This window comes from Dufourea novaeangliae, unplaced genomic scaffold (assembly GCF_001272555.1).
Source record: "Dufourea novaeangliae isolate 0120121106 unplaced genomic scaffold, ASM127255v1 scaffold184, whole genome shotgun sequence".
Taxonomy (NCBI): domain Eukaryota; kingdom Metazoa; phylum Arthropoda; class Insecta; order Hymenoptera; family Halictidae; genus Dufourea; species Dufourea novaeangliae.
In genome coordinates, this window is record NW_015374056.1 from 58782 (window position 1) to 83720 (window position 24939).

Here is a 24939-nt window from a genome sequence, read left to right on the forward strand (position 1 = left end):
AATTAGCACAACATAAAAATTGTGCTTTTTAAACAAATACCACAGCAACGAGTAAGTGCATTCGAATGTGCATTCAAACACAGTTAAAATGGTAAATGAGTATGTGGCTGTCATATATGACCATAAAACCTCTCAACATTTTCTTTATTAATATAATTACATTATATAATAATGAAAACCTTTGTGTATAAACAAATATATTGATACTATTTTTGTAATAGATATTCAGGGAAACAAGGAACATATTTTTACTACATATTTGACACATGTACATTCTATAGAGATGTTAGTCATCCATTCAGCGGTTTATTGTTCTCACAAGAACGTTAGTAAAAGTTTCATTGAAAAAAAAAAGTAAATATATTTCATCGTTGCATTAGTGTTCTCTCATAGATACTGTTTGGGGTTCTCCCCGTTCGGCCATCGGCTTGATAAGTGGAATAAAACTCTAGCGTCGTTCAGTACCGCATAGTATCAATTTAGATCCAAACTACTACTCATTTGGTTCTTGTTAATAATAGCATTCGAGTAACTAAAGTTCTTTCGATTATTCCAAATATTAAACAGAACTTACAGGTACCCTGGTAGTAAATGATTTACAGTTACTCGTCAGTTTTTTCCATTGTATTCTTTGGAACCCTACAGCTACAAACCGCATACGGCCATAAGTGTCGTTGCATCAGTCGGTGCCGCCATTCCATTTGTCAGTTTACGACCATACTATATCTTCGGAAAGACTATATCGTTAGAGTTAAGGTCTGTCTTTCCAAGGACAATGGGCATTGCGTATAGTACGGGCCAAAAGACCATAAGGTCGCAAAATCGGTAGCACATCGAAGTAAACATGTTGCAGTCGCCAAGACTGCAGAGAACGATCTGAAAACTCGGTCAGGGATGTGAGAAGGAAAGTTTAATAGAGTCGATGTACTTTTCATAGCATATTGGAACAAAAATTGCATACTAACATTAAAACTTCCCTTTCTCGTTTTTCAATTTGTTGAAACAGTTTTCTTTTATGCCTAATATATAGGGTGTCCCAAAAAGATGTTTAATTGCTCATATCTCTGAAATGAAACTTCAGATTACAAAACGGTAAAAGACTTTAAATTTATATTTGCATGAGGAACATACGTATTGCGGATTGTCCCATATTTTTGGGACACTCTGTATACGCGCCGCTTCGGTTCAAGGCTAATAACATTTTTAAACTTTCGAGTCGGACTAAATCCTTTTGGGGTTATGTCTTTGGAATGTTAAACTTTAAGATAATGCAAGAGAAAATAAATTTTTTCGATCTGTCACAGTAAGAAGAGCCCTCAAGTGGACGTGCCCTACTAGCAAATCTGTGATTTGTTTCGCTTAGCTTCTTCACGAGAAAACATAGTGGTGACCGCTTAAGCAACCGCATTTCTATCCAATTTAGCGTCCGTTCCTATCCTCGCCAGTCCTTGAAACTGGACTCAGGGAAATATGTTTGTGTTCGCAGCCTACCAACTCGTGTCCACGTTACCTCAAATCAGATATCGGTATCTCACTCCCACTTGTTATTTTTCTCGCGCTCAGTTGAATTCCCGGAACATTCACCGTCCAGATACGCGCCCAGATTGGGTCCCGTGGATCGGACGCTTAAATGGGCACCATTAGACTCTGTTCCACGTCAGAATAACTTCGTTTCATGCACGGAGCGGATTTCCGGAGGCGTACAATGTCCGAGCCCCTACTTAACCTCCTATATCTTTCTCCATTTTACCACCAGCTACGATCTGGTGATACACGTGTTTGAGCAATTCAGCTAATTGGTCGAAGGCCGGCAGGGATAGCGCTATGACCAATCGCATGTGACTCGGTGGCGGCCACGAGTTGGGGCTACGTAGATCGGTCGAAAACTCGTCCGAACTGAAGGTTATACTTACGTGGAACGGAGAGTAGATAGGGAGATTCTTTCACTGTAGGGTGAAAAGGCAAGCAGTCTGCCTTACCGTTTAACAACCGCTAGCTGCCTCTGTTGAACGGTCTATGTGTGTAACAGAGTCGTCGCTCTGTCTCTGTTACACACATGGACTGCTCAGTAGGGATATTCTACCGATGATACCTTTAGTGTCACGGCACTTAATGACAAAACAGGCGGCTTACCTTTTTAGCGTACCAGTGAGAAAATCACTGTATGTATACCAGGGGCAACCAACTCGAGCCAGAATGAGCCTGTCGCCTTGTGGAGGTGGAAGTCGCAGGAAGGGGAACTGCGTTTGTATGAGCCGCGGTCCGGGTAGGGCAATTCGTGAGCGCAGAAGCCTCGGATCCTTTACTAACACCGAGAACACACGCTAGTGTAGTCGTCCCCACCCGCAATATCGGTGTTTCGGTCTCGTTGGTGGGAGCGCTTTGACTCAGTTTGGCTTAGATTGGCCGCCCCTGCTGTATACAAACACTACACGTCTCCGGAAGAGGATAAGCGCCGAGATGAACGAGTTTCTATTTTCACGCCTACATAACGATGATCTGAATCTCTCCAGTACATATTTAATTTCTTCCTATGTTCCATATATTTTTTTTTTATTACTCCTACTGAACAATTGCTTTTTAAGTATACACGGGACAATATTTGTACTAGACTTTGTCCCTATTTAAAACTTTTCCAAAACGCGGTGTTAACGTACAGCCCGCATTAAGGCCAATTCCCACTATCCGTCTAGCCGACGGCAGGCTAGCTGGCGCCAAGCAACCGTTAGTTGCAACTGGCTGGCGATCAGCAGGCGGCAAGTGTGAATGCCACCATTTAAAAAGCATTGGAGAAAGTTTTGATGGCGACTAGCCTGCCGCCGGCTAGACGGATAATAGGAATTGACCTTTATTGTGCGAATTGTAAATCTACGATCGATAACCTGACAATTTTACCAGTGTGCTGTTTTTTTTTGTTCGAGCTGTTAATATGTCAGCATTACAGCTAGTTTTATAGAAGCAGGTATATCTACACGAAATTTAATATCATTCTTTCTATATACAAATTTGTGGCAATAAAATTTCTATTAAAGGTATAATACCAACTAACATATATTAGGGCTGGAACAAGTTAAATAACTTTATTATATAAGAGAATAAACCAAATAACACTTTATTTAAGAGAACAGCAGCAAGACGCGGCACACACATCTAGTACAATCTGATACAAGTCAGACCGCTTAGGCCCAGATGAGCGCGCCACACACAACCGCGAGATGCGCACGCATCAGAACTCTCTAGACCAGCATGCATGGTAGTTTACAATGTCTCAACAATTTCAAAATTACTTTTCGACATTCTTACAGTTTGTAAACCTGCAGCTGTATTCTAGTTCTAGTATCTGAAGAAGGTTGTTTCAATATTCAGAATTTTCAATTAAAAATGTACCTATCCATGAATATTTAATATTTGGCGGTTTTGATGAAGGAGGTGAAAAGGAAAGGAGAGGAAAGGGAGCGTTTCGTTCTGGGCCTGCTAATGGAGTCACCAGTAAGCCTATTCATAGCCGACCTTGCCTTAGACGCGGGAATGTTCGATGTTTGATTATGGACAGTATACAGGTAGTGATGGGTAATCGAGTCGCTTCAGCCGGCTCAAGGCGGAGACCGAACTCACTGAGCCATTCAAGCCGGACTTAATTCACGGAACCGGCTTGATCAACGCTGGCGGCTTAAGCCAACGAGTCCACCGTCGCCAAGAACTCCGGGCCTGGCGAGTTGAGATGTTATCTGACAGCCCTACAAGCCTCCGTCGACCGACGTACAGGTTACAGTGTAAACACACAGAATGGATCACTAGGGTGGCCCTTGTTTGTACATGACCACAATTTTTTTTTTCCCTAAAACAGTTTATTGCAATCGGACTACAGGAAAGGGTGTATCGGAAGGTAATCGGTAGGTCGTATCAGAATTTTGTTCAAACAAGATTACAAAAGTATACATTTTTCTATAATTTCTGCTTATATAATTTTGTTGTGTTTCCAACTATTTTTTAGATAACAGCGTTTGAATATTCAGAGGTCCGCACTACACGCGTGTAGGATATATTTCTGTCTAAAAGTATGTACCAAGACTTCAAAGTGCGATGGAAAGGACACACAGACAAGCAATTGCAGTTTTTGACGCGGTTCTTGATTTGGTCTGACTGAAAATATGAAAGCACTTTATTGTGACATATCATCCTCGGATTTAGGAAACACTAATGGTGCTACTGTTCTGTAAGAACATATGTTAGAAAGAGACCTATTGGATTTACCCCTTCGGCATCACACACATCTTTGAAATAAATCTGCAAAGCGTCTTTGAAGTAAACATGCCACCATCGGTATTATTGATGATACAAATGAAATGCTTCTGTTTCCAAGAAATAATGTAGAAAACGATCACCCACGGAATGATTACAAGGAGTTTCTAAAGTTAATAATTTCATTCCTTGGAGGTACTCCATCTCGCGGAGTATCTTTTCATAAACCAAGGGCAGTGCACCACGCGAGATGGATGGCAAAGACCACATATTGTTTAAAAATATTTGTTTTTTGATCTTAATTTCAATTAACTATAGAGGAGGTCAAATTTATTTCAGATATTTGTGTATTTATAGCTAATGTTTACGCGTTACAACCTTAGCGCTGTTTAAGCACCAAATTCAGAATTAAAAGTTTCAAAGTATTTAGTGCATTATAATATTATTGATCCCTATATGTTTAGCGTGGCAATTAATAAATTTAAAAATCACTTGTGGAATTTTAAGTCTAGAGCTGTACTTCTTGCTTTCTTCGATGAAAAAATATCATATGATTTTACAAAAGAAAATGATATCTACATTAAATAACGACGATACTGCAAATAATTATAATGAGAACTGCGTTAAAAGATTAAGGAAGCAGGATGTTCATGAAATTACTGAAAAAGAATTAAAATATTTCGTTTCTGCGGAAACGAAACTATTTTTTCAGAAATTAACATGAATACGGAATTTTTAAATACAGACCCTGCATCGTGGTTGAAACAAGATGCCTACAAACAGGGATTTGAAATAGTAACCAAAAGTGCGGTAAATGATGCAGCAGAGAGAGAGAGAGAGAGAGAGAGAGAGAGAGAGAGAGAGAGAGAGAGAAGCAGTTAAGTTAATGACCGATTACAATAAATATTTCACAAAAAATCAAGAACATAAATAGCTTGTCTTGCAAACTATACACAAGATTATCGTCGCTGCTACTCAGATGCTAGAAAGGATACATTAATGCAATCAATTTCATAGTTATTGTAATACAACTAGTAATTAGTTATTTTTTTTAAATAGATATTGAGTTAAATTAAAGGACTCACTATTTCTACAAGAAATTTCTTTGTATTCGCGCGGTGCGGCGTGCAAATTAGCGATGTATTATACATATGCGTAATGCGGATTTTACAGTATTTAAACGCTATTATCTTAAAAGTGGATGAGAGTACGTAAAAAATTATAAAAAATTTCACGCTCTTTGAATATTGTTTGAACAAAACTTCATTAAGACGGTCCATTTTTGAGATATTTTTTGTGATTTCCAAAAACATCGATATATTCAAAACTTTAAGGCCTGGTCGTCACCCTCTCCTGTTGCCCGATTGAAATAAACTTTTTCAGGGATCATTTTTTTATAAAATGCAACCATACTAGGGGGTGCGAGCAAAAGAAATTGGATATTGACAATTTAGGACCACCCTAATGGATCACGCATGAATAAAAATTTAAACTTTTACTCTTTCCAATAGACTTTTTCATCAATGTTATGAAGACATGGACGAGATTCTTTTTTTCCTGATGAAAATAAGTCCAAACACGACATAATTTGGACTATTTACATACAGTTTTGCATTTTCGTTCAAACAAAAATAATTGTTTATTTTACTTACATCTTATCATTTGCTTACAGATTGTAGTATTATACCTTGCAAGCATTCGATAATGAGAAATTACTTTTGAGTAATAAACTTTGTGCCATTCGTGCATTGCTTTACTATGCTGATATAGTATTAGATGTTTGAAACAACTGAGAATCGAGAACTGATGTGATGTTCCATTTATTCCTTGAAACTAAATTATTTTGTTGCTGGTGATATCTTGTGTAAAGTAATTGTAAGCATCTTACATTTGTTTGTAGGTATACGCAATGTGACACTAAATTAATAAAGAATAAAAACTAATAAAGAAAAATATAATAGTGTTAAATATCAGCAACAGTGTTGTTGATAGTGGAGTCAATACTTCAGAATATAATGAATACCGCATTATAAAAATATTTCATATGAGATTATGTACTCAGTTAATAAAGAAAATACAAATATAAAAGGTATAAGTTGTTTTTTCACGGAAGAAACGTCAGTACAATTGATGTTTCATTTTCTTTAAGCAGGATACAGCCCATTAAAAAATCTGTAAAATCGCAAAGACAATACTTATGAATGTATATGCTATGACTGTAAAATATATATATATATCTAGTCACTAACTATTCTTAATTTTTCCAACTACAATTTTCAACCGAAAAATTGGAGACAATTGTGTAATAGGTGCCCCAGCATTTGCAATGTATAAGATTTTTTTCACAATTTTTGCGTGTTTCTGAATAGGGAAATGCAACGAAAACAATTTTTATGCATACGTTATGTCGCGATACGGATTGTATGTTATTAAATATAGTCCGATTTATGTCGGGTTTGGACCTATTGTCATCAGGAGAATCTCCTATTCATAACGTTTTTAAGAATGTACACTGGAACGAGTAAAAGCTTAAATTTGTATTCATGCATGATGTATTTTACGTATTTACACTGTAGCCACAAGGTCAGTTGCCGCCGGCTTATAAGGTATCAGATAACATCTCTACTCAGCGTAACTTGGCTTGGCTGAGTCTCGAGTCTCCACTGACCTGATAAACCTGTCATCCGGGTTCGCTCAAGCATTCGAGCCGAGCCGAAATGATCGTTGACTTAAGTCGGCTTAAACCGCTTGATTTGAAGACCCGTCACTATACATATACAGGAGGTTTACGCGAACACTGTACAGACAGTTATTTTCTAAACTATTTGAAATACGAGTAAACTGTTAATACAAAATTGAATAGCACGAGGGGCTTAATTAACGGGCTATAGTGAATTTTTGTTAACATTATTAGATTACACGATATGAAGATCAAGTTTGGTTTTTTAAATTGGAATTGTATTTTTGTTTAGATCACTTGATAGGGCGTCTCAAGAAGAATTCAGTAATCTTCAATGTATTCACCCTTTTCAAATAGTTTTCGAGATATTGCGCTTACAAAGTTACTGATCTTCAACGGAAGGAAATCTGCTCGAATAGGAAGTACCACAGATGGTCTTGTTAGTGCCTCAAATGCAACGTAAATCAGTAAATGTGGAAGCGCAATATCTTGAAAACTATTTGAAGAAGGTATATACATTAAAGGTTAATGAATTAATTTTGAAACGCACAATCAAGTAATCTGAAAAAAATATATAATTCCATTTAAAAAACCAAACTTGACCTTCATATGTCTTAAAATAATATTGTTAAAAAAAATTCACTATAGCCCGTTAATTAGCTCCCCCCCCCCCCTGTGCCATTCAATTTTGTGTAAATAGTTGTCTCATATTTCAAATAGTTTAGGAAATAACGGACTGTACAGTGTGCGCGCAGACACCTTGTATACAGAAACCGACGATGGATTTGAGTAGCTGCGGTGAATATATTGACTCAGTAGCCCACCAGTGGGGAATGTGGGAGGTGCCGCCATGAACAGTTTTCTGTTGCTTTATTTCCCCGGAAATTCAAATGTATACCTGGCACAGACCGTGGCAACAACCTCATTGAACAATATAGTCGAAGATGTTGAAATATCAGACATTGAGTATGACGCTCTATTTAACAACAAGACATAACAGTTCGCACACAATATCCGTGGATAATGTACCCTCATGAGCAAACTTGGCCTCCACTAGGGGGGAAAGCAGCGTAAACTGTTTCTGTAAATTGATTACAGGTACTGAAATAAATGTTAAGTCGAATGTTAATTTGGCATAAATTTCAATAATTCCCAATACCAAGTGGTAGGAGCATGATAGGAGGTCCTTCCCCTACGTTACTTGTGCCCCTAGCGGAAGCCGAATTTGCTCGTGAGAGTACCTATATATGTGTACAGACTCTCTGCGGATAATGTCTGCAAGTGTGTACCACGATCGTATACACAGGTTCGGAAACTCCCGTCGTGGGGGTGATCACTTAAAGACGCCAACTGTAATTTTGAATTTTGCCACAAAGCGAGGGCACTACGATCTTATGGTTCAGTTATTGACCTAGGAATGGGACCTTGCTCTTCGTCTTCGAATTCCTAGGTCTATGGGTTCGATTCCGGTCGTATACATTCCCTGTGGCGCATCAGGACGCATGCGCCCATTCTTGCTTTTAAAACATAATGTACGTACAATACGATTGCAACGCTATGTGGCTAGCGGAAGATTCACGAAACTTTCGTTCCTCCTTACGGAATCACCCCCATCACAGAATTTTCCGGAACTGTGTATACAACCGTGTCTACAGAGAGCAAAAAGGTCACGCATTTTTCATTTGATTTTGCCGCAATTTTGGATCCGCTGAACGAAACGACGTCCACAGTCAAACAGTTAGGAATATTCAAAACCTTTTGTTTTTCAACATTTCTTATTTACAAAAAGTATGGAATTCAGGATCAAAAATACTAACTCTTTGTGTAACATAGAAATAACAAAATAGTTTTCTATATGTAAGCAATTAGCTACGTATAAGCGAAATTATACTGTAACGTGTACATATTTTGGCTGAAAAGGAACAAAGAAAAGAAAAAGAAAAGCATACAAAATAGGCTTACAAAATGAATGGAAGTATCCATGAATTACCAGATTCAAAAATTGAAAAATTTGTATACGATGGCATAATATTTTAATTAATTGTTTATTTTCCTCGCAAGGTGAAGAAATGCTTAAAATATCTGAAGGTAGGTTATTGATCTTTCAGACATATGCAGACCCACCAGTTACCACCCCAATTCAAAACCGGCCGAAGGATGATAAAGCATTTGATAACACGGCATTCGTAGATTATGAAGAACCGCTGTCAATAAAGACTGATTATTATCAACTCAACGATATTTTGGAACCAAACGATTCAGGCAATATTTTATTGCTTGTTACTATTATATTTGACGGCCTATAATCAGTATTTATTTAATTCGATTTTCTTTAATTTGTAGGTATACTTACGATCCAACAAAGAGGAACGTTACGACCTCATGTCAGCTCGCCGACAAGAATCGAACATCCAAACTTACCTCCCCTTAATCTTCATCCACACAAACGATCATTTCGGAAAGGCTCAACCACACTACAAGCGTCAGATACATTGCTAAGACGCAGTAGCATCACATCAACCACCTATATTCCTACCATATAAACTCAATGTCCGATCGTTTTTATATTTAAATATGCTTATAATAAGCAGCATGTACAACCTAAATTATCGATTTGTTATCTTCGCATACATCTAATAGCGGCGTAAGTTAAATAAAACGACATAGTCGTTCGCTGATATCTGTTAATTAGATGTACATTCTATCTATTCATTTAAAATCTACATAATTAATGACGGCATCAAGTTAGACAACTTTAGATATACATATATACAGGTGTCACAAAATTTAAGGAGTGATTCTATATTCTAAACGAAGACGAAAATAAAGAATCCAATTTGTTTCTACTGGAATAGTGCAAAAGACATTTTTTTCGTCCAGAGCGGGGTGGAGGCAAGGCCTCCTACTATCCCTCGCCCTCACCTGACTACGCCCATGCTGGTAACTATATATCTGTTAGGTACAGGTTCTATATACCTGTTCCAGGCACTATACGATTGTCCTGCCCGCGGGTGTGTATTTAACCAACACACACTACTCACATACACACATGCGCGCGCGCGCAATATCAGAATCTACAACTATTAAATTAAATTAAAAACTATATAACTACACTAAAATCTAACACTATTAAATTAAATTAAAAACTCGAATAAGGAACACAATTTTCCGTTTGTGTCGAATTGTATTCTTGTTAACAATTGCGTTAAACCGTAGAAACGTTTAATAAATTTTAATCCAGGGGATAAAAAACAGATAAAAAGTAAACCACAGTTCGAATAGCGTCGAACGTATCAAACTCACGGCATTTGTTTTCAGTAGAGGTACACAACTTAGATGTTGCTACTGGTCGAGTAAACTAGAGATGAGTTAAGCAATTCAGTTTTCAAAAGTTAGACTTCTTTAAGGAATAATAGTTATCAAATTTAATTTCATTAGTTGGTTTATTTGTTAATTAAAAAACAGCAAGTTATCAAAGTTTAATATTTCATTCAATCAACCACTTTTCATAAATATTGTATACTAATAATTCTGCTCGGATTTAATTTGCGGAAATTGAAAGTTTTGCTACAATTGACACGTGTAATACGCATAACACACGTCGACGGGATAGTCGCGGTTGCGTGTATACGCGCGTGTGGGTAATATGTACAAGCGAATTTATATGAAAGAAAATTTACCTTCCCTACTTGACAATCTCATAGGACGGATTTTGATAAGCTTATTTCGTTTTTAGCGAATAAGTTTAACCTTCAATGTCGTTCAACGACTCGTATTAGATGTTCTAGAAAGTTTTTGAAAATACTATTGCGGTATCGTCTGGCATCGTATGTTACCGTATGTGTTACGAGGTAAGCGGGTTTTGCTAGGTGTCTATAGTGTCGATGGTCATCCAGCGAGTCAGTGAATCAGTTGAATAGCGCGCGCCTACAGTAGGGTATACATATAACCCGTCGTAGCAGACGTAGTTTACCCGTATTTTCAACATTTAGTAACTTAGAAACGAAGCATTGAAAACAATTTCGTTATTCGTGATTTTCGCCTCAGTATGGCATGCAGAAACACCCATTAAATTTTCTGACGCCAGCAGCCGAACACCTTGCATAGCATTGTACTACCTACATGTTACATTTTTATTGTGCATGAAATATCATAATACATAATAAAATTTCGAAATATGAGATTGGATTTTGTTTAACACATTCGCTGCCAGGCGTCGACAGTACATTGTTGGTAATTTTGACGACTGATATTCGTTAAACAATCGGCCGAAACATCAAAGTTGAACGTTGAATATAATTAAAATACTGATAGTCGAATAAGTCACAATCACTTGAATGCGAAGACGACGTGTGTGTGCGTGTGTGGATGAGAATACGAATCGGTGGCACGTGACATGTCCTTCACAATTTTCTGGTGGCAGCGAAGGTGTTAAAGCATTTATACGAAAGCTTTATGCCTTTCCTTGATCAAAGTTCGATACGTTACATTTGTACTTATTTAATAACAATTTTTGCACTCCTGTTATTTTTATCAACGAAAGAAAAATTTAATTCTTGGTATTTTAATATTCCTAACGTGGTAACAAGTGTCGTAATCAACATTTATTCACCAATGGCATTAATAGTAATGAAACGATGTAGTTTATCCATTTCTCAGTCTGTATATTTCGTTTTTAGATTTCTGTTCCAATAAGTCCGTTCATTTAACATTAAAACTTTTGACATTTCCAGAGACGCTTAACACTAGATATTCATTGCTAAATCGTTACGCAAATTTCACACGCCATGTTAACTTTGTTTCAATATATTTTGGAAAAATTTTAAAATAAAAAAGTTAACTTTCTTCTCAGTAAAATTACAATTGCAACAACCAGAGTGATTATGGGACGGCCTTGTTTGTAAGTATGTGCATAACTCAATGTACAATCTAGGTTTTGTTGGCCAAAAGTTTAGCTGATAGTAGTCGAACATCGTGTGTGACTTTGCTTTGTCTGCGGATCGAGATACGAAAAGTGGTTGTGTGGAAGACAATTGCACTTGACTCTAGCTTTTCTATATCGGGTAATTCGGACGCACCCGGTAAATAACGACGCAGCTGACAATGAGTCATAAGCGAAACCTTCTCTTGTGATTTCCGACCAGATAGAATCCTCAGGCACAGATCAATTTCTAGGATTTTTAAATTTTTTAACGCGTAACTTTTAGGATGAAATGAGTGTTCTACAATTCGTATGGATAAAATAAGAAAAGGCCATCTCTATGCAAAGGTCTCAACCTATACACATGGAATAAATCACTCGTGACTAAAAATTTTAACTTTTACTCTCTTCGTTGTACTTTTATAATAGTGTTACGACAAAATTGAAAAGATTCTCATAACGAAAATAAGTCTAAACAGGACTATTTTCAATAACACGTCATTGGGATTGCAATATTACAATAAAAATTGTTCGATTACACTCGAGTTTAGATTCTTTTTGATCGGAATTAGGAAAGTCATGATAAAAACATACAATAAAAGTAAATGCGCTATGAATTTGTAACAAAAATATGTTTATGCAGTCCTTACACTATCAATAGAATCAATAATTTCATTTTATATTAAAAGGATAATAAAATCAACAACTTTTTTCATTTTTGTTGGTGGCGGAAATTTAGATAACGCTAAATACAGGGTGACTTTCACTGCGCAAATCAAAAACTGTGCCGCTGTAAAGAACCGCCCTGGCAGCACGTATCTGTGTGTAGCCCCTGTGTCGTCGACAGTGATTGATCGACCGATTACACATGTCTACATGGCGGTTCTTTAGAGCGGCACGGCCTTTATTTTGCACAGCAAGAGAATCACTCTGTATAAATTAACTAAATAATACAGTAATAAACATGTCTATTAACTTACAATTAGTGCTTAAACTTGTCGATTATCTTAGTACGTGTTCTTATACATATAAGTGGCGGTCAGCCTTAATTTCAGAGGTACATACATATACGCAAAAATATTTTCAATACTACATATAGTATTTTGTAGGCCGAGTTTGAGTTAAGCATGGGTTAGTCTGCTTAATCCGCACATGTGTGTATACGTGTTTTTTTTTATTACGAGGTCAAGTAACATTTTCATTGTGTTGCCTGTTAGTGTGGAGATTTTTAGTCACTAAAACCACCTCCTTATCGTTCATCAACTAAACCCACAGAACTGCAATTAAGCATTACTTTGTAAGGTGGCAATAGCCTCAGCTCTTCTGTCTAACAATAAGTGACTATTTCCCAGATCCCTCGACTTTGTATGCTTTGTCTCTCTTCGTTGTTGGTCTGCCCGTCGTAGTTCTTTGGCGGTAATCTGTAGACTGGAAAAATGTGAAAAGGAAAGGAGAGGGAGCGTTTCGTTCTGGGCCTGCTAGTGGACTCGTCGGTAAGGCTACCTAGCAGACCCTGCCTTAGACGCGGGGATATACGATGGTCGGTTAAGGACGTATATATACGAACGAGGAAGGCTTCAGGTAGTTGCGGGAAATGTGTCAACTCGGTAGACCTCTGATGGCGAATGTAGGAGGTAGTGCCGCCACAGTTCTTTCAGAATTACTGCTGAAAATACACAAAATGCAGTCCATCTTTTCTTAGTGCATAGCATCTGTGACACTAGAGTTTCCGGGGAAAGGTGTTCACCGACTTCATAATCCTCTAAATTAATGCGAACATCCTTAAAGCGCGGACAGTGAGAGAACATAAAGGGATATGATAAGATCGGATGCTGAATTATCAAACTCCTTTATTTTTCTAACACGAATTGATTTATTGCATGAAACTTTGTGCACCCACAATGGAATCTTGACTTGTACTTAATACGACAATAAGCTTTGTTACAATCCTTATTTCGTTTGAGATGACCCACTATCTGTAAGTTCCCCATGTGTTCGTGGAAGGGGTCGGAAATACTATTACGTCTTTTTCGCGGATAACGACCGAACGTCGAGTAGAAATTGTTTTGCCGCGTGTATCGATGTCAGGCGACGCCAATCGTCACGACTGTGCGTTCGGCAGTCCTTCACGCCGTTACGTTTAGTGCGTATGTTTCTTTCTTTTATCGTCTCCTAAATAACCGAGCCACCTTTCAGATATTTCGCAATCTGGACAGTCTGATGACTCATCTAGCTTAAACCTGAATAGATAAACTCGAAAGTATCCATCGTTTCACTGCAACGAGATAGAAGGGTGTCGTCCCTGCGATGGTTAGTGCTACATCTTATGATACATTGCGGTATACAATAATTAGTCACAGCCCGTACAGGCGTTGGACTCTCTGCATTTTCCTCTTATAAGATGCTATTTTCATAGCATCAACACAGACCGATTCTGTGTACATAATTAATTATATGATCACTGTTGCCAGCAAGTATTGAATGCGTTTTTTAATGTCAAGTATTATTACGGCACAGTACTGTGTGGCTCCCCTTTCCATCACTTGTCCTCAATCGCTTGCCGTGCTGTGTTTACAACGACCCTAATGGTATCAACCCTTGAGTGCGCCTTTCTAAAGCCATACTGATGAGCAGCTAGGTCCACAGCTTGCTCTATAGCTTTCACTACCCTGTTGTAAACAATCCACTCCAGAATTTTTCCAGCCGTGTCTTCCATACACAGCGGTCGATGAGACGATGGCTCTATTGGGGGACTCTCCTTTGGGAAGCATTAACATCTGTATTTTCCAGTGATGCGGAAACAATTCCTCCACAAAGCAGGTATTGTAGATGTCCACGAATATCTCCGGCTTCGCTTAGGTCGTCTATTAAGTGCAATATTCGGGATTCCATCCAGCTCCGGAACTTTGAAGTTTTTTGCTCCACACATGTAATAATTCTCTAATTGTGATCAGCAGTATCGCTGTGTCATTTATTACCAGGTCATGCACGCAGATTGTTCCCTGTTGTCAAGGAAATAGGTTCTTGACGCTCCTGTTCATGAGTATGGAGCATGTCGGAGGCTGCAGACGCACGCCCTTAAGCTTCATTATGACAGTCCGATAAGACCGTACCCATGGGTCTTCGTCAACCTCACTGCACAGCTCATGCCAGCATCGCTGCCTGTTCGCTTTTAGCTTTGGAATCTGTATTCGTGTTGAAAACTATTTCATCCTTTAAGGCAGACAAAGGCACCTTCGTATAGTGTTCACCAACTACCCACTTGGCTCCTGCTCTCACAGACTGAAAGTCTGTGACGTTCCACAGTAACACACGTTCAATACTGAGAAGGCCTCTAATTGGTGCTCCTTCGTTCGACAGTCGAGGAATTGAAATTGCCGACGATAACGACAGGGTTGCGGTTCCTCGCATCCTGGACTGATCTATCCAAAAAGCTTCTAAAATCTTCGATTGGCTCGTTTGATGGAGCGTAGCAGTTGTAGACATGTGTGCCAGCCACCTTTATCCGTACAAACTCTGCCTTCAGTCTGCTTATTCGGTCATCCAGATGTAATTTTCAGCAGACCCAAACCGCTGCCTTACTAGAAAAGTTTCTTTTTCATGACTGAGTGTCGAGGTTTTGATACTATTCTGTGATTATGGCAACATCAGTCTCATGCTCCGTGATAGATTTCTTGGGCTATATCACAGTGATTGAGATTAAGCTGTAGTGGTACCATTTCTTTTTCGTAGCCGCTCGCAATGCTTTCTGGTATACCATGCACTTATTACTTGCGGCTACATGTGCGCTGTTACTGCAGCTCTCTTCATCTAGACAGAACAAACACGTGAGTTTATCCTTGCATTTTTTTTTTGACGGGGGTAAAACCTTGAAAAGGTGCACCGCCTCCGTTGGGGGCGGAGATGGTCAATGCGGGATTTCTTAAAACATTTTACGAACTTCAATCGTTCGGGGATTCTACAAAATACCCATCCGATATCGGACTTTTGTTAGGTTCAGAAATTTCCTGGCCAATGGTATCGGGAGGATAACCACCGCTGTTTCAATGCCACCGTACACCTTCCTCAACGATTTGATAAAATCTTTTCCCAAGAGTACACGGGCATTAAGGACTTTTTTGCTCCTTAGTTGGAATCTTATCCAGATTCTTTACATCAACCACAACCTTGTGGATGCATACTTGGACTATCGTGTTTAAATCCATCAGGAAGTACCTGTCCGACAAGTTTACCATATTTTTGCGTATATCTCTCAAACTAAGACCGACCGCCAAGTATATATGTAGAGAAAAAATTGTTCAGAATGCTAATCTTGACATCATGTTTCAAACTCATTGCAATCGGAGAGGACTAATTTAATCGATAAGTTTACCAATATTGTAATAGACTATACGAAAAGAACATATCTTGAAATAACTTGTATGAGGTTTGATAACCTTTCACTTGTATTATCCCTAGAAGCGAATTGATGTACTGTTTATTAATTTTGTCAAAGTGCTGACAGCAATCTGAGTTCACTTGTTCTTTAAAGCTATGGGATTAGTAATTAGTGGCACTTGAGTCTCCCAGGAGAGAGGATGTCGGTATCCCCTCTGAGGCCATGAGGCGCACGGCTGATATGCCCATCCTACACAAAGACCAAGGGGTATAGAGATAGTGTTACCCGGAGAAATTATTAACCCTGTCTGTCTAGCTTCGAGTTGGTGGAATCAAACTTTGGGGAATCCAAATCCTTCTCCTAAGGTGAGTACCAGCTCACTCTTGTCTTCACCTACAGGTCAAGCCTGTACAAATGGGGGTTTCATCGTCGTACATCATCATTGAGAGAGAGGTTGATCGCCTAATCGCAACCCCATAACCAGAGTTTACCTGCCTATGTCTCGAATATTTCAGGATCACCCCTTCCTCTATTTTCCCACTGTCAAGGTACCACCCCCCGTCCCACAGGACTGGGAGGGAGCTGTGATGCTCCGGGGCTATATGTAGATAGGGGTACCATGCTAGCCGACCTCTAGCAGAGCAGTGGCTACATACATCCCTGGGATTAAGGGATAGACGGTAGAGTACATAGACTGCGCCTCCTAGCTCGTTTAGTTACTGTCCCTTTCCCCGAAGAATGCCGTACGGGTTGACCGATGGCGCCGCGACATTGCAGCGGTTGTTAGATCGGTTAATTGGCCCGGCCATGGAGCCCTACGCGTTCGCTTACTTAGATGATATTATTATTGTCACCCCGACTTTTGAGGAACGTTTTATCTGGTTAGAGCATGTACTCGAAGAAATCCGAGAGGCAGGGTTGTTCGTAAATCTCGATATGTGCGAGTTCTGTGGAGACGAGGTGCGGTATCTGGGTTTCGTGGTAAGCCACGAAGTATTAAAAGTAGATGTCGAGAAAATTGTTACGGTGGTGGCGTATCCGGCCCCGAAAAATGTTAAGCCACTTCGTCGATTTCTTCGCATGGCCTCATGGTATCGCCGGTTCCTAGCTGATTTTTCGACCGAGGCGGAATCGTTGACGCGATTATTAAGCAAAACACAGGCCTGGGTCTGAGGAGGCGAGCAGCAACTCGTCTTCGAAGCGTTGAGGACCATGATCGTGACCGCGCCGGTCTTGATGTACCCTGATTTCTCGATACCATTCACCTTACAGACAGACGCGAATACCGTAGGTTTAGGAACGGTCTTGACTCAGGAGGTAGATGGCGTTGGGAGGGCGGTAGCGTTCGCGAGCCGTACGTTGACCAGCGCGGAAAGGAAGTACTCAACCACGTAACTAGATACGTTACTATAATATGGTCTAGGAAAACGTTTTGGCCGTATCTAGAGGGTTATCGTTTTACCGTGATTACGGATCATAGTAGTTTACATTGGCTCTGAAATTTGTGTAACCCGTCCGATAGGCTGGCGCGGTGGGCACTCGAGCTCTCAGAGTACGACTTTAGTGTGAAATATCGCCCGGGGGCGTTATATCACGGACCGGGCGCGTTATCGCGGATGCACGAGGGTACGGCTGAGACCGAGCACCCACCGGTGGTAGCGACAATCAATCCGGTGACGTGGTATAAGAGGAGAGTAGCGGAAGTCCGCGAACACACGGAGCGAAACACAGACTGGCGCTATGAGAACAATCGCTTATTTTGTCGTAGAAACGACCCCGTAGTTGTCGAGTTCCTAGGGAACGACACGGAGGAGTGGAAATTGGTTGTATCGGAGTCGGGTAGGTTTGTTTGGCCAGGGTTGTTTCGGGGGGTAGCGAAGTACGTGCGACGGTGTGAAGTTTGATAGCGGAAAAAAGTCTAGCAAGCTCCACCCAAGGGGTTGATGGGAAAATACCACGTCGAGGCGCCGTGGACGGCCATCGCCGCAGATATTAAGGGACCCCTGCCAACGAGTCATGCGGGCCACTCTTATCTCCTGTTAGTACAAGACTTTTTTAGTAAGTGGATTGAACGCAGGGCAAACAGTGGGTCGAAAAGCTACTGGAAAAGCGATCGCGGAAGCGTTGGAAGATCTGGTGTACTCGCGATGGGGAACCCCGGAGGTATTATGAACCGATGACGGCACCGAATTCGTCAACGGACGGATCCTCAGTCTAGCCGCGGAGTATGACATCTGCCATACTAGCACACCACCGTACCATCCTCAGGCGAACCCTGTGGAACGCGTAAATCGAGTGTTAAAGACGATGATTGTGGCCTATTTGGAAAAGGACCATCGTTTATGGGACCAGCACCTCTCGCAATTTCGATTCACACATAATAAAGCGCACCATGCGGTCCTGCGTACCTGCCACGCGTTTTTCAACCTTGGTAGGAATCCTCGGCCTGCAAATAGCGTGAATAGTGATCGAAACAAGCCGAGTGACTATGAAGCAGGGGTAACGGACGAATGGCGGACTCGCATGGGAGAATGCAATTGTTAAGGGCGTGGTTAGCGGAGAACCTATCCCAGGCATATGACGATCGAGCTCGGCAATATATCCTTCGTCGTCGAGCGCACGTGTTTAAAGTCGGCGAGTTAAAATTAAAGAGGCAAAGTGTGTTTTCCTCGGCTGCTCAAACTGTCGCGGTCAAGTTGGCCCCCGCTTCCACGGTCCATTCCGAATCGCACGACGGCTATCAAACGTAATATACGAACTAGAGACGTTAGACAAAAGGAAAGGTTTTGTTGTTGGTCCGAACCCCATCGAACCCTTGTTTTTTTTGCAGTTCCCCTCTTTCCCCCCGCTTACTCCAGTCTGGAGTCGTTAAGGACGGCGGTAGCGTGGCCCCGACAATGACTACGGTTTAAACAATAATTAGGTAGCCATAAAAGGCAGTAGAACTCGTTAGACTCTTTATTTTATTTCCTTACCCCGTCACCCCTTCGTTAATTGTCCAATAAGAAAGAGCAGTATCGAGAACACCGAACGGGTAGGTAGGATGGCCGAGGATCAACTCATTCAGATTATTATTTAAATTAATTTTCTTTCTGAGGTATCGTAATGGTAGGATTATTTATGTAATTGTGTTTGTACCGTACGAACCTGAAAACTAGATACCACGAAGGTAAAATTGTTATTGGTGATGAGAATTTAATTCCGGCCCGAAATTTGAATCGGGCGCAGAAGAACCGAGAACCGGACTCTGCCGACTCGTACTCGCACGAATAGAACGCCAAAGCGCTCCTGGAGGATTCGTAGGGAAATTATACCCACCGAATTTAAAACTAATCACGTGATGATCCTGCGCTGAGGCAACACTCGCGCTTTCAGGACCGTATTTAACGGGGCCAGCCAGACGTCCAGGACGCAATTATCTCTTCCACCCGCAAACTTCGCTACAGGGACCGCCACGGAATTCCGTCGAGCGGCTGCTCATCCGGAACATGGCTTCTATCCTGGGGGAATAGAAGAACAGAGGACGAAGGCTCTTATCCAGGGGGTAGGAGACCGGAGGAAAAGGGCCTCACTCTTAATGATCATTGGGTTCGTTAGGCACTAAGTCGGCCGAAGGGGCAACAGGAAAACCAACACTCTACGGGGCTGCATGGGAATCGGCGGTTCGGGTGTTTCTCACCGAAAAGGACCCCACGATGGAGGTGGCTAGGGGTGTCGCAGTAGCCACGTATGAGGGCGGAAAGCTGAGCACCCTCACAAGGCGAAAGGAATCTCCATGGCCAGGGAATCCTTCCACGGCGCGTCGTCCCTGAGCCTTAGGGAGGGTGGCTCCGGAGGAGTACTTGAGAAGAACGCGGGGAGAGAAATTAGCGTAGTGGGGGCCCACTATGTCTTGGCGTCGCATCGCGGAATACCCGAAAATCAGTTGAGTTGCATCTGTTGCGAGGGTAAGTTGTCGGGTTGCAAGTACCGAACGAGACAGGCAAGGAAAGCGAAGGACATGTCGCGTGGCGAAAGCAGTGTAGCCTGTTAGGTAAACCTCCACGATCTTCTTTTAGTGGGAAAAATCTCGGTCTCGTACTCGCCAGGATAACGTCGCGATAGAGTGCATAGCGTTTTTAACCCGGTTCTGTCGCATATCGCAAACACGTGTTGGTGGGGCGGAATTCAGTACCGTAGATTCCTCGCAGATATCCTCCAGGATGCGGCGTAAAACCGACGACGCGCTCAAGTCACTTTTCCGAGAATTGTACGAGTGAGTAGCGTAACATCAAGTTACCGGCGTTTTAAGATGGATTACAAAACGATCGTACGAAAATAATGTATCGGGTGGTAGGGGACCAGCGAGCTATCTAATATTAAAAGTTGAAAAATCATCGCTAATTTCGACGATAGCCGAACATTGGGCTGCAAATTGTTAACGCAGTACCACCAGTTGTAATGCGGCCTCTTTTGGGCCGGCAAGAGAATTATTAAATGTTATCGAATGAATCGAGTTTACTCCTTACTTCGTGCGTGGTCTCCTGCCGCAAGGAGCAACTTCCTTCCTGATATTTGCGAACTCTGGCCGAGCTATCCAGCGCAGGCTTTTTTCCTTCTCGGTCGACCGAACGGTTTCGACCTTCTAAAGGAAAACAGATCTTGGTACGGTATTCAGGGAATACCGATCGGCACTCGCGGGAGTGTCTGGCGCCCGGAAATTTGGTAACATATCACAGAGACGCGATCGGAGGTACGGAACCAGGAGGAAAAACTTTGTACGCGGCGTGGATCGGCCGCACGACAGGCTGAATTTTGCGTTGCGCGTAACAATATATGTGTATGTTGTTCAAGATTGCTCCAACAAGTGCCGGATTGGTTCCAGAAATATGGATCACCGCCAAAATATCGATAGATAATCGATAATTCGAACAGAGTCGCGCAGATAACATAAATACTAGAGATGGCGTGAACTACTACTTGTGAATCACGAGTGATTCGATCACGTTCGTTCCCAACCACGATGATTTTTGACTGTGATTCGTGATTTTTCGTGATCGTTTCTGATTGGTGGAGAAATATTCCAACAGCAGTTCTTTGCACGCGCACGCGTCGCATAACAATAACATGTCTAAACATGTCATTAATGTCATGTATATTGTACATTAACGACATCAAAACAGAAACACGAGATACATCATATAAAGTAAAAGAGTAGTAAGGAATAACGAAGAATAATGAGGAAATTAATAGTTATGAATTACAAGCATAAGTTTAATTTTAAATAACTTTATACTAAATTTTACAAAGTATAAATATAACCCTACCTAGTACAAAATAATATAAATACAAAAAATTAACAAATAATAAGTTTATGCGTAATACAATCTATGAAATATAACTATATAATATAAATACAATAAACAATATTTAATATAAAAAACAGCAATAATAAACTAAAATAAAATATATGAATACAATTAATAATAAAATAAAAGCTACGTATCATTATTTAAAAATAAGAGCATTGATAACTTTTCAGCTTTTAGTCTATTTCTTTTTTTATTTAAAATTAACCCAGCTTTCGAAAATATTCTTTCACATGGTACCGACGTCGCGACTATACAGAATCATGTTTCCATTACAGGCGGCCCTCAACTTTCGCACATTCTACTTTCGCACAATTCGCTATTTCGCACATTTTTAAAGATTCAACTGTTTAATCCTCTGTGTTCAAAGAATCAATATTGTGTTTCTTCCTCCCAATACTACCTGCCTCATACAGCCTATGGACCAAACAGTGATAGCTACGTTTAAACGATATTATATGAGGACAATAATGACTAAGGCCATCAAGGCAACTGACAGGCAAGATGGGCCAACATTAACAGATTTTTGGAAAAATTATAATATATGGAACGCAATAAATAATATTGGAGACTCGTGGGCTGAAATAAAAGAGTCGACAATGAAAGGTTCCTGGAAACAATTATGCCCAGAAATGATGAGCGATTTTATAAATTTTGAAGAAACACCGGAAACTCTCACAGATGAAATAGTTACCTTAATGAATGAACTAAACTTAGACGTCAACAAAGAAGATGTTAATGAGTTGATTGAATCTCACTCAGCACCGATGTCGAATGAATACTTAATTGAGCAACAATTGAGTAACAATGAAAAACATTCAACATTTGCACACACTTTCAGGAACCAATTATGTGCGAAAGTCGAGGGCCTACTGTACTCTTTTTAATAATGGGAATTGGTATTGGTGTTGTTTCCACCAAATTAATGGGTCTTCTCTTCTTTTTATATAATTTGTTATAATTTGTGAATTGTTTTTCTGTACATTTTGTTCCAATGCGTCCCAAATTGAAAGTTTGTCTGTGTATGTGTCTGGTATTTGTACGTATGGTTCAGTTTCTATTTCAGTTTATTTCTATTAATTGACATGTTTAAGATTTCTGTTTTTATTGCACTTATTTTTTCTGATGAAAAAAAAGCATTTTTAAATCTGGGGCCTAGAAACGTGCAGATCTGTACTCTTATATTATTTTCTATATTTTCAAATCTATTTAATATTCCTTCTTCAATATGGGATATTATTTGTTGCATACTTAAGGAAAAGTCCTTTTGCTTTAATTTTTCACAGATATTTTTTAAACCAGAAATTAATGGTATCATAACAGATACTGTAGGATATTGTTCTCCACTGACGATTCCAGTTGCTGATTATATTGGTTTTAAGATCACTGCCAGTTCATGTAAGATTTCCCATTCTGAATTTGAAATATGTGGTTATTTTTAGTAATTATAGCTATTGTGGCTTTAAATGGTTCTTGTAATAATGTAAATCTATCTATCATATGGTAGGTAGAGTTCCATCTTGTTGCTACATCATGAATTAACTTATGTGTATTTCTGCCTACTATTATTTGATATGTTTTTAATTTTTCCGCAGCTGCAATACTTTTTTTTAAATATTTAACTATTGCTCTGATATTTTCTATAAGTAAATTTATTGTATCATTATTTAAACTATTTTTCACTATTAAATTTAAATTATAGGCAAAACATAGAAGATGTTGCCATCTAAAATAGTTTCTAATGGAATTTTTTATATTTAGTGCATTGTCTGTAACTGCAGAATTAACTTTATTAAAAATATCCCACTCTTCACATATTATTCTTATAGTATTTGCAATATTTGCACTAGTGTGACCCGCTAATATTTGTGCAATTTAAAAGTAAAGACTCTAATTAAATCATGTATAGAGTGCGCTGTAATGGCTATAAAACTTTCTGTATTTCGTGATGTCCATGTATCGGTTGTTATGCATACCTGTATAGCATTTTGTAATTTTTGATTACAACTATTTTTACATTCCTCAAAAAGGGCTGGAATCAAAGTTTTAGAAATAAATTTTCTATCTGGTAGTTCATAGTTTGGATTTAGTTCTTTTACGAATTCCTTGAAACCAACGTCTTCAACTATACTAAATGGTTGTAAATCTTTAATGAATAAACCTAATAATTTTTCGTTGATATTCTTGCGATTTGCTGGTGTTACTTTTCGCGGTAGATACGATGTAATGCGCTGTTGTGTTGATACGGTTAATAAATTTACAGTTAGTCCTTGAGGTCTTGATTGTGGCACTGATGGAATATTACTTGAACCAGGCTGTGGCAGTGATGGAATATTACTTGGACCAGGTTGTGAGATTTCTGGATCATCAAGATTGATTGCACACTGTGGTGATTGCGACTGAAAGAATTTGAAACGTGGAAAAATATATTCTACAATCAGTAGATACATGAAAGAGCATGCAGGAAAATGTTTCTAGATTTAAGATAATTAAAGTATTAATATGTGCAAACAGAAATAGATATTTTTGTTATATTTTTACACTTTTGTACTTTATTTTAGTTTGCATGTATTAATATAAAATAAACAATTATCTATTAATACATTTATTTATTTTGTCTTAGCTAAGCTTACCTGATGTATTCTTTTTCTCCATGCTAGTGAAATAGTAGGATGAACTGCACTCAAGTATTTTTTTAAATTTGATGTAGTTATCTTGTATGACAACTTTTTTTTACATATTTTGCACATAGCGTATCCAGTATTGCTCACTGGTGTAAAAAAGTTCCACACGTCACTTTCTCCAGATACTCTGGTTGAAACAGACATTTTACTTAGATCTTGTCTCTAAGACGTCGAAAATGAATCTAAGCACCAGGAAAAGATTTCCAATCTTTATCAGTGATTGCATTTTGCGGCTGGAGTCGAGAATGCATCGCACCCCTTTTTTATAGTATCTCAAGTGGCATTGACTTGCTTCGCTTTAGACTGCTTAAAAAGATACATTCCACCGATACTGTTTCGATTTTCGCCTATACGTTTCAAATATTAATTGTATTCTATGTTGTACAAGTATATAATATTTTAATATGCTGTATTTATAAAATGTTATAATATATTTTTGTGTTGATAATTATGAAAATGGTATAAGTCTAAAATTTAAAGAAATTGAATTTGTAATTTATTTTATGTTATATCAATCTACATTATAACAATATGCAAGAATTTTTGGATGAAAAATATTGGCGTAATTCACTTTCATAGTCACAAGCACAAGTACATATATGATACTTTTTGTACTTCTAGATAAATATTTATGGTATTATTAATAACTATTATAATTATAATGTATAATTATGTGATTAATATAA

At 39.3% G+C, this 24939-nt stretch overlaps 1 protein-coding gene across 1 annotated transcript in view; it reads left to right on the forward strand.

The window, feature by feature from the left end:
- The window catches only part of LOC107190009, a 45742-nt gene extending 36087 nt beyond the window's left edge, over positions 1–9655 (forward strand). Inside the window, exons 4-5 of the mRNA XM_015578725.1 lie at positions 9031–9184; positions 9266–9655. Of these exons, the coding sequence (XP_015434211.1) occupies positions 9031–9184; positions 9266–9465 (354 nt within the window). The 3' untranslated portion in view covers positions 9466–9655. The remainder of the gene's footprint in view (positions 1–9030; positions 9185–9265) is intronic.
- The last annotated feature ends 15284 nt before the right edge of the window (positions 9656–24939 follow it).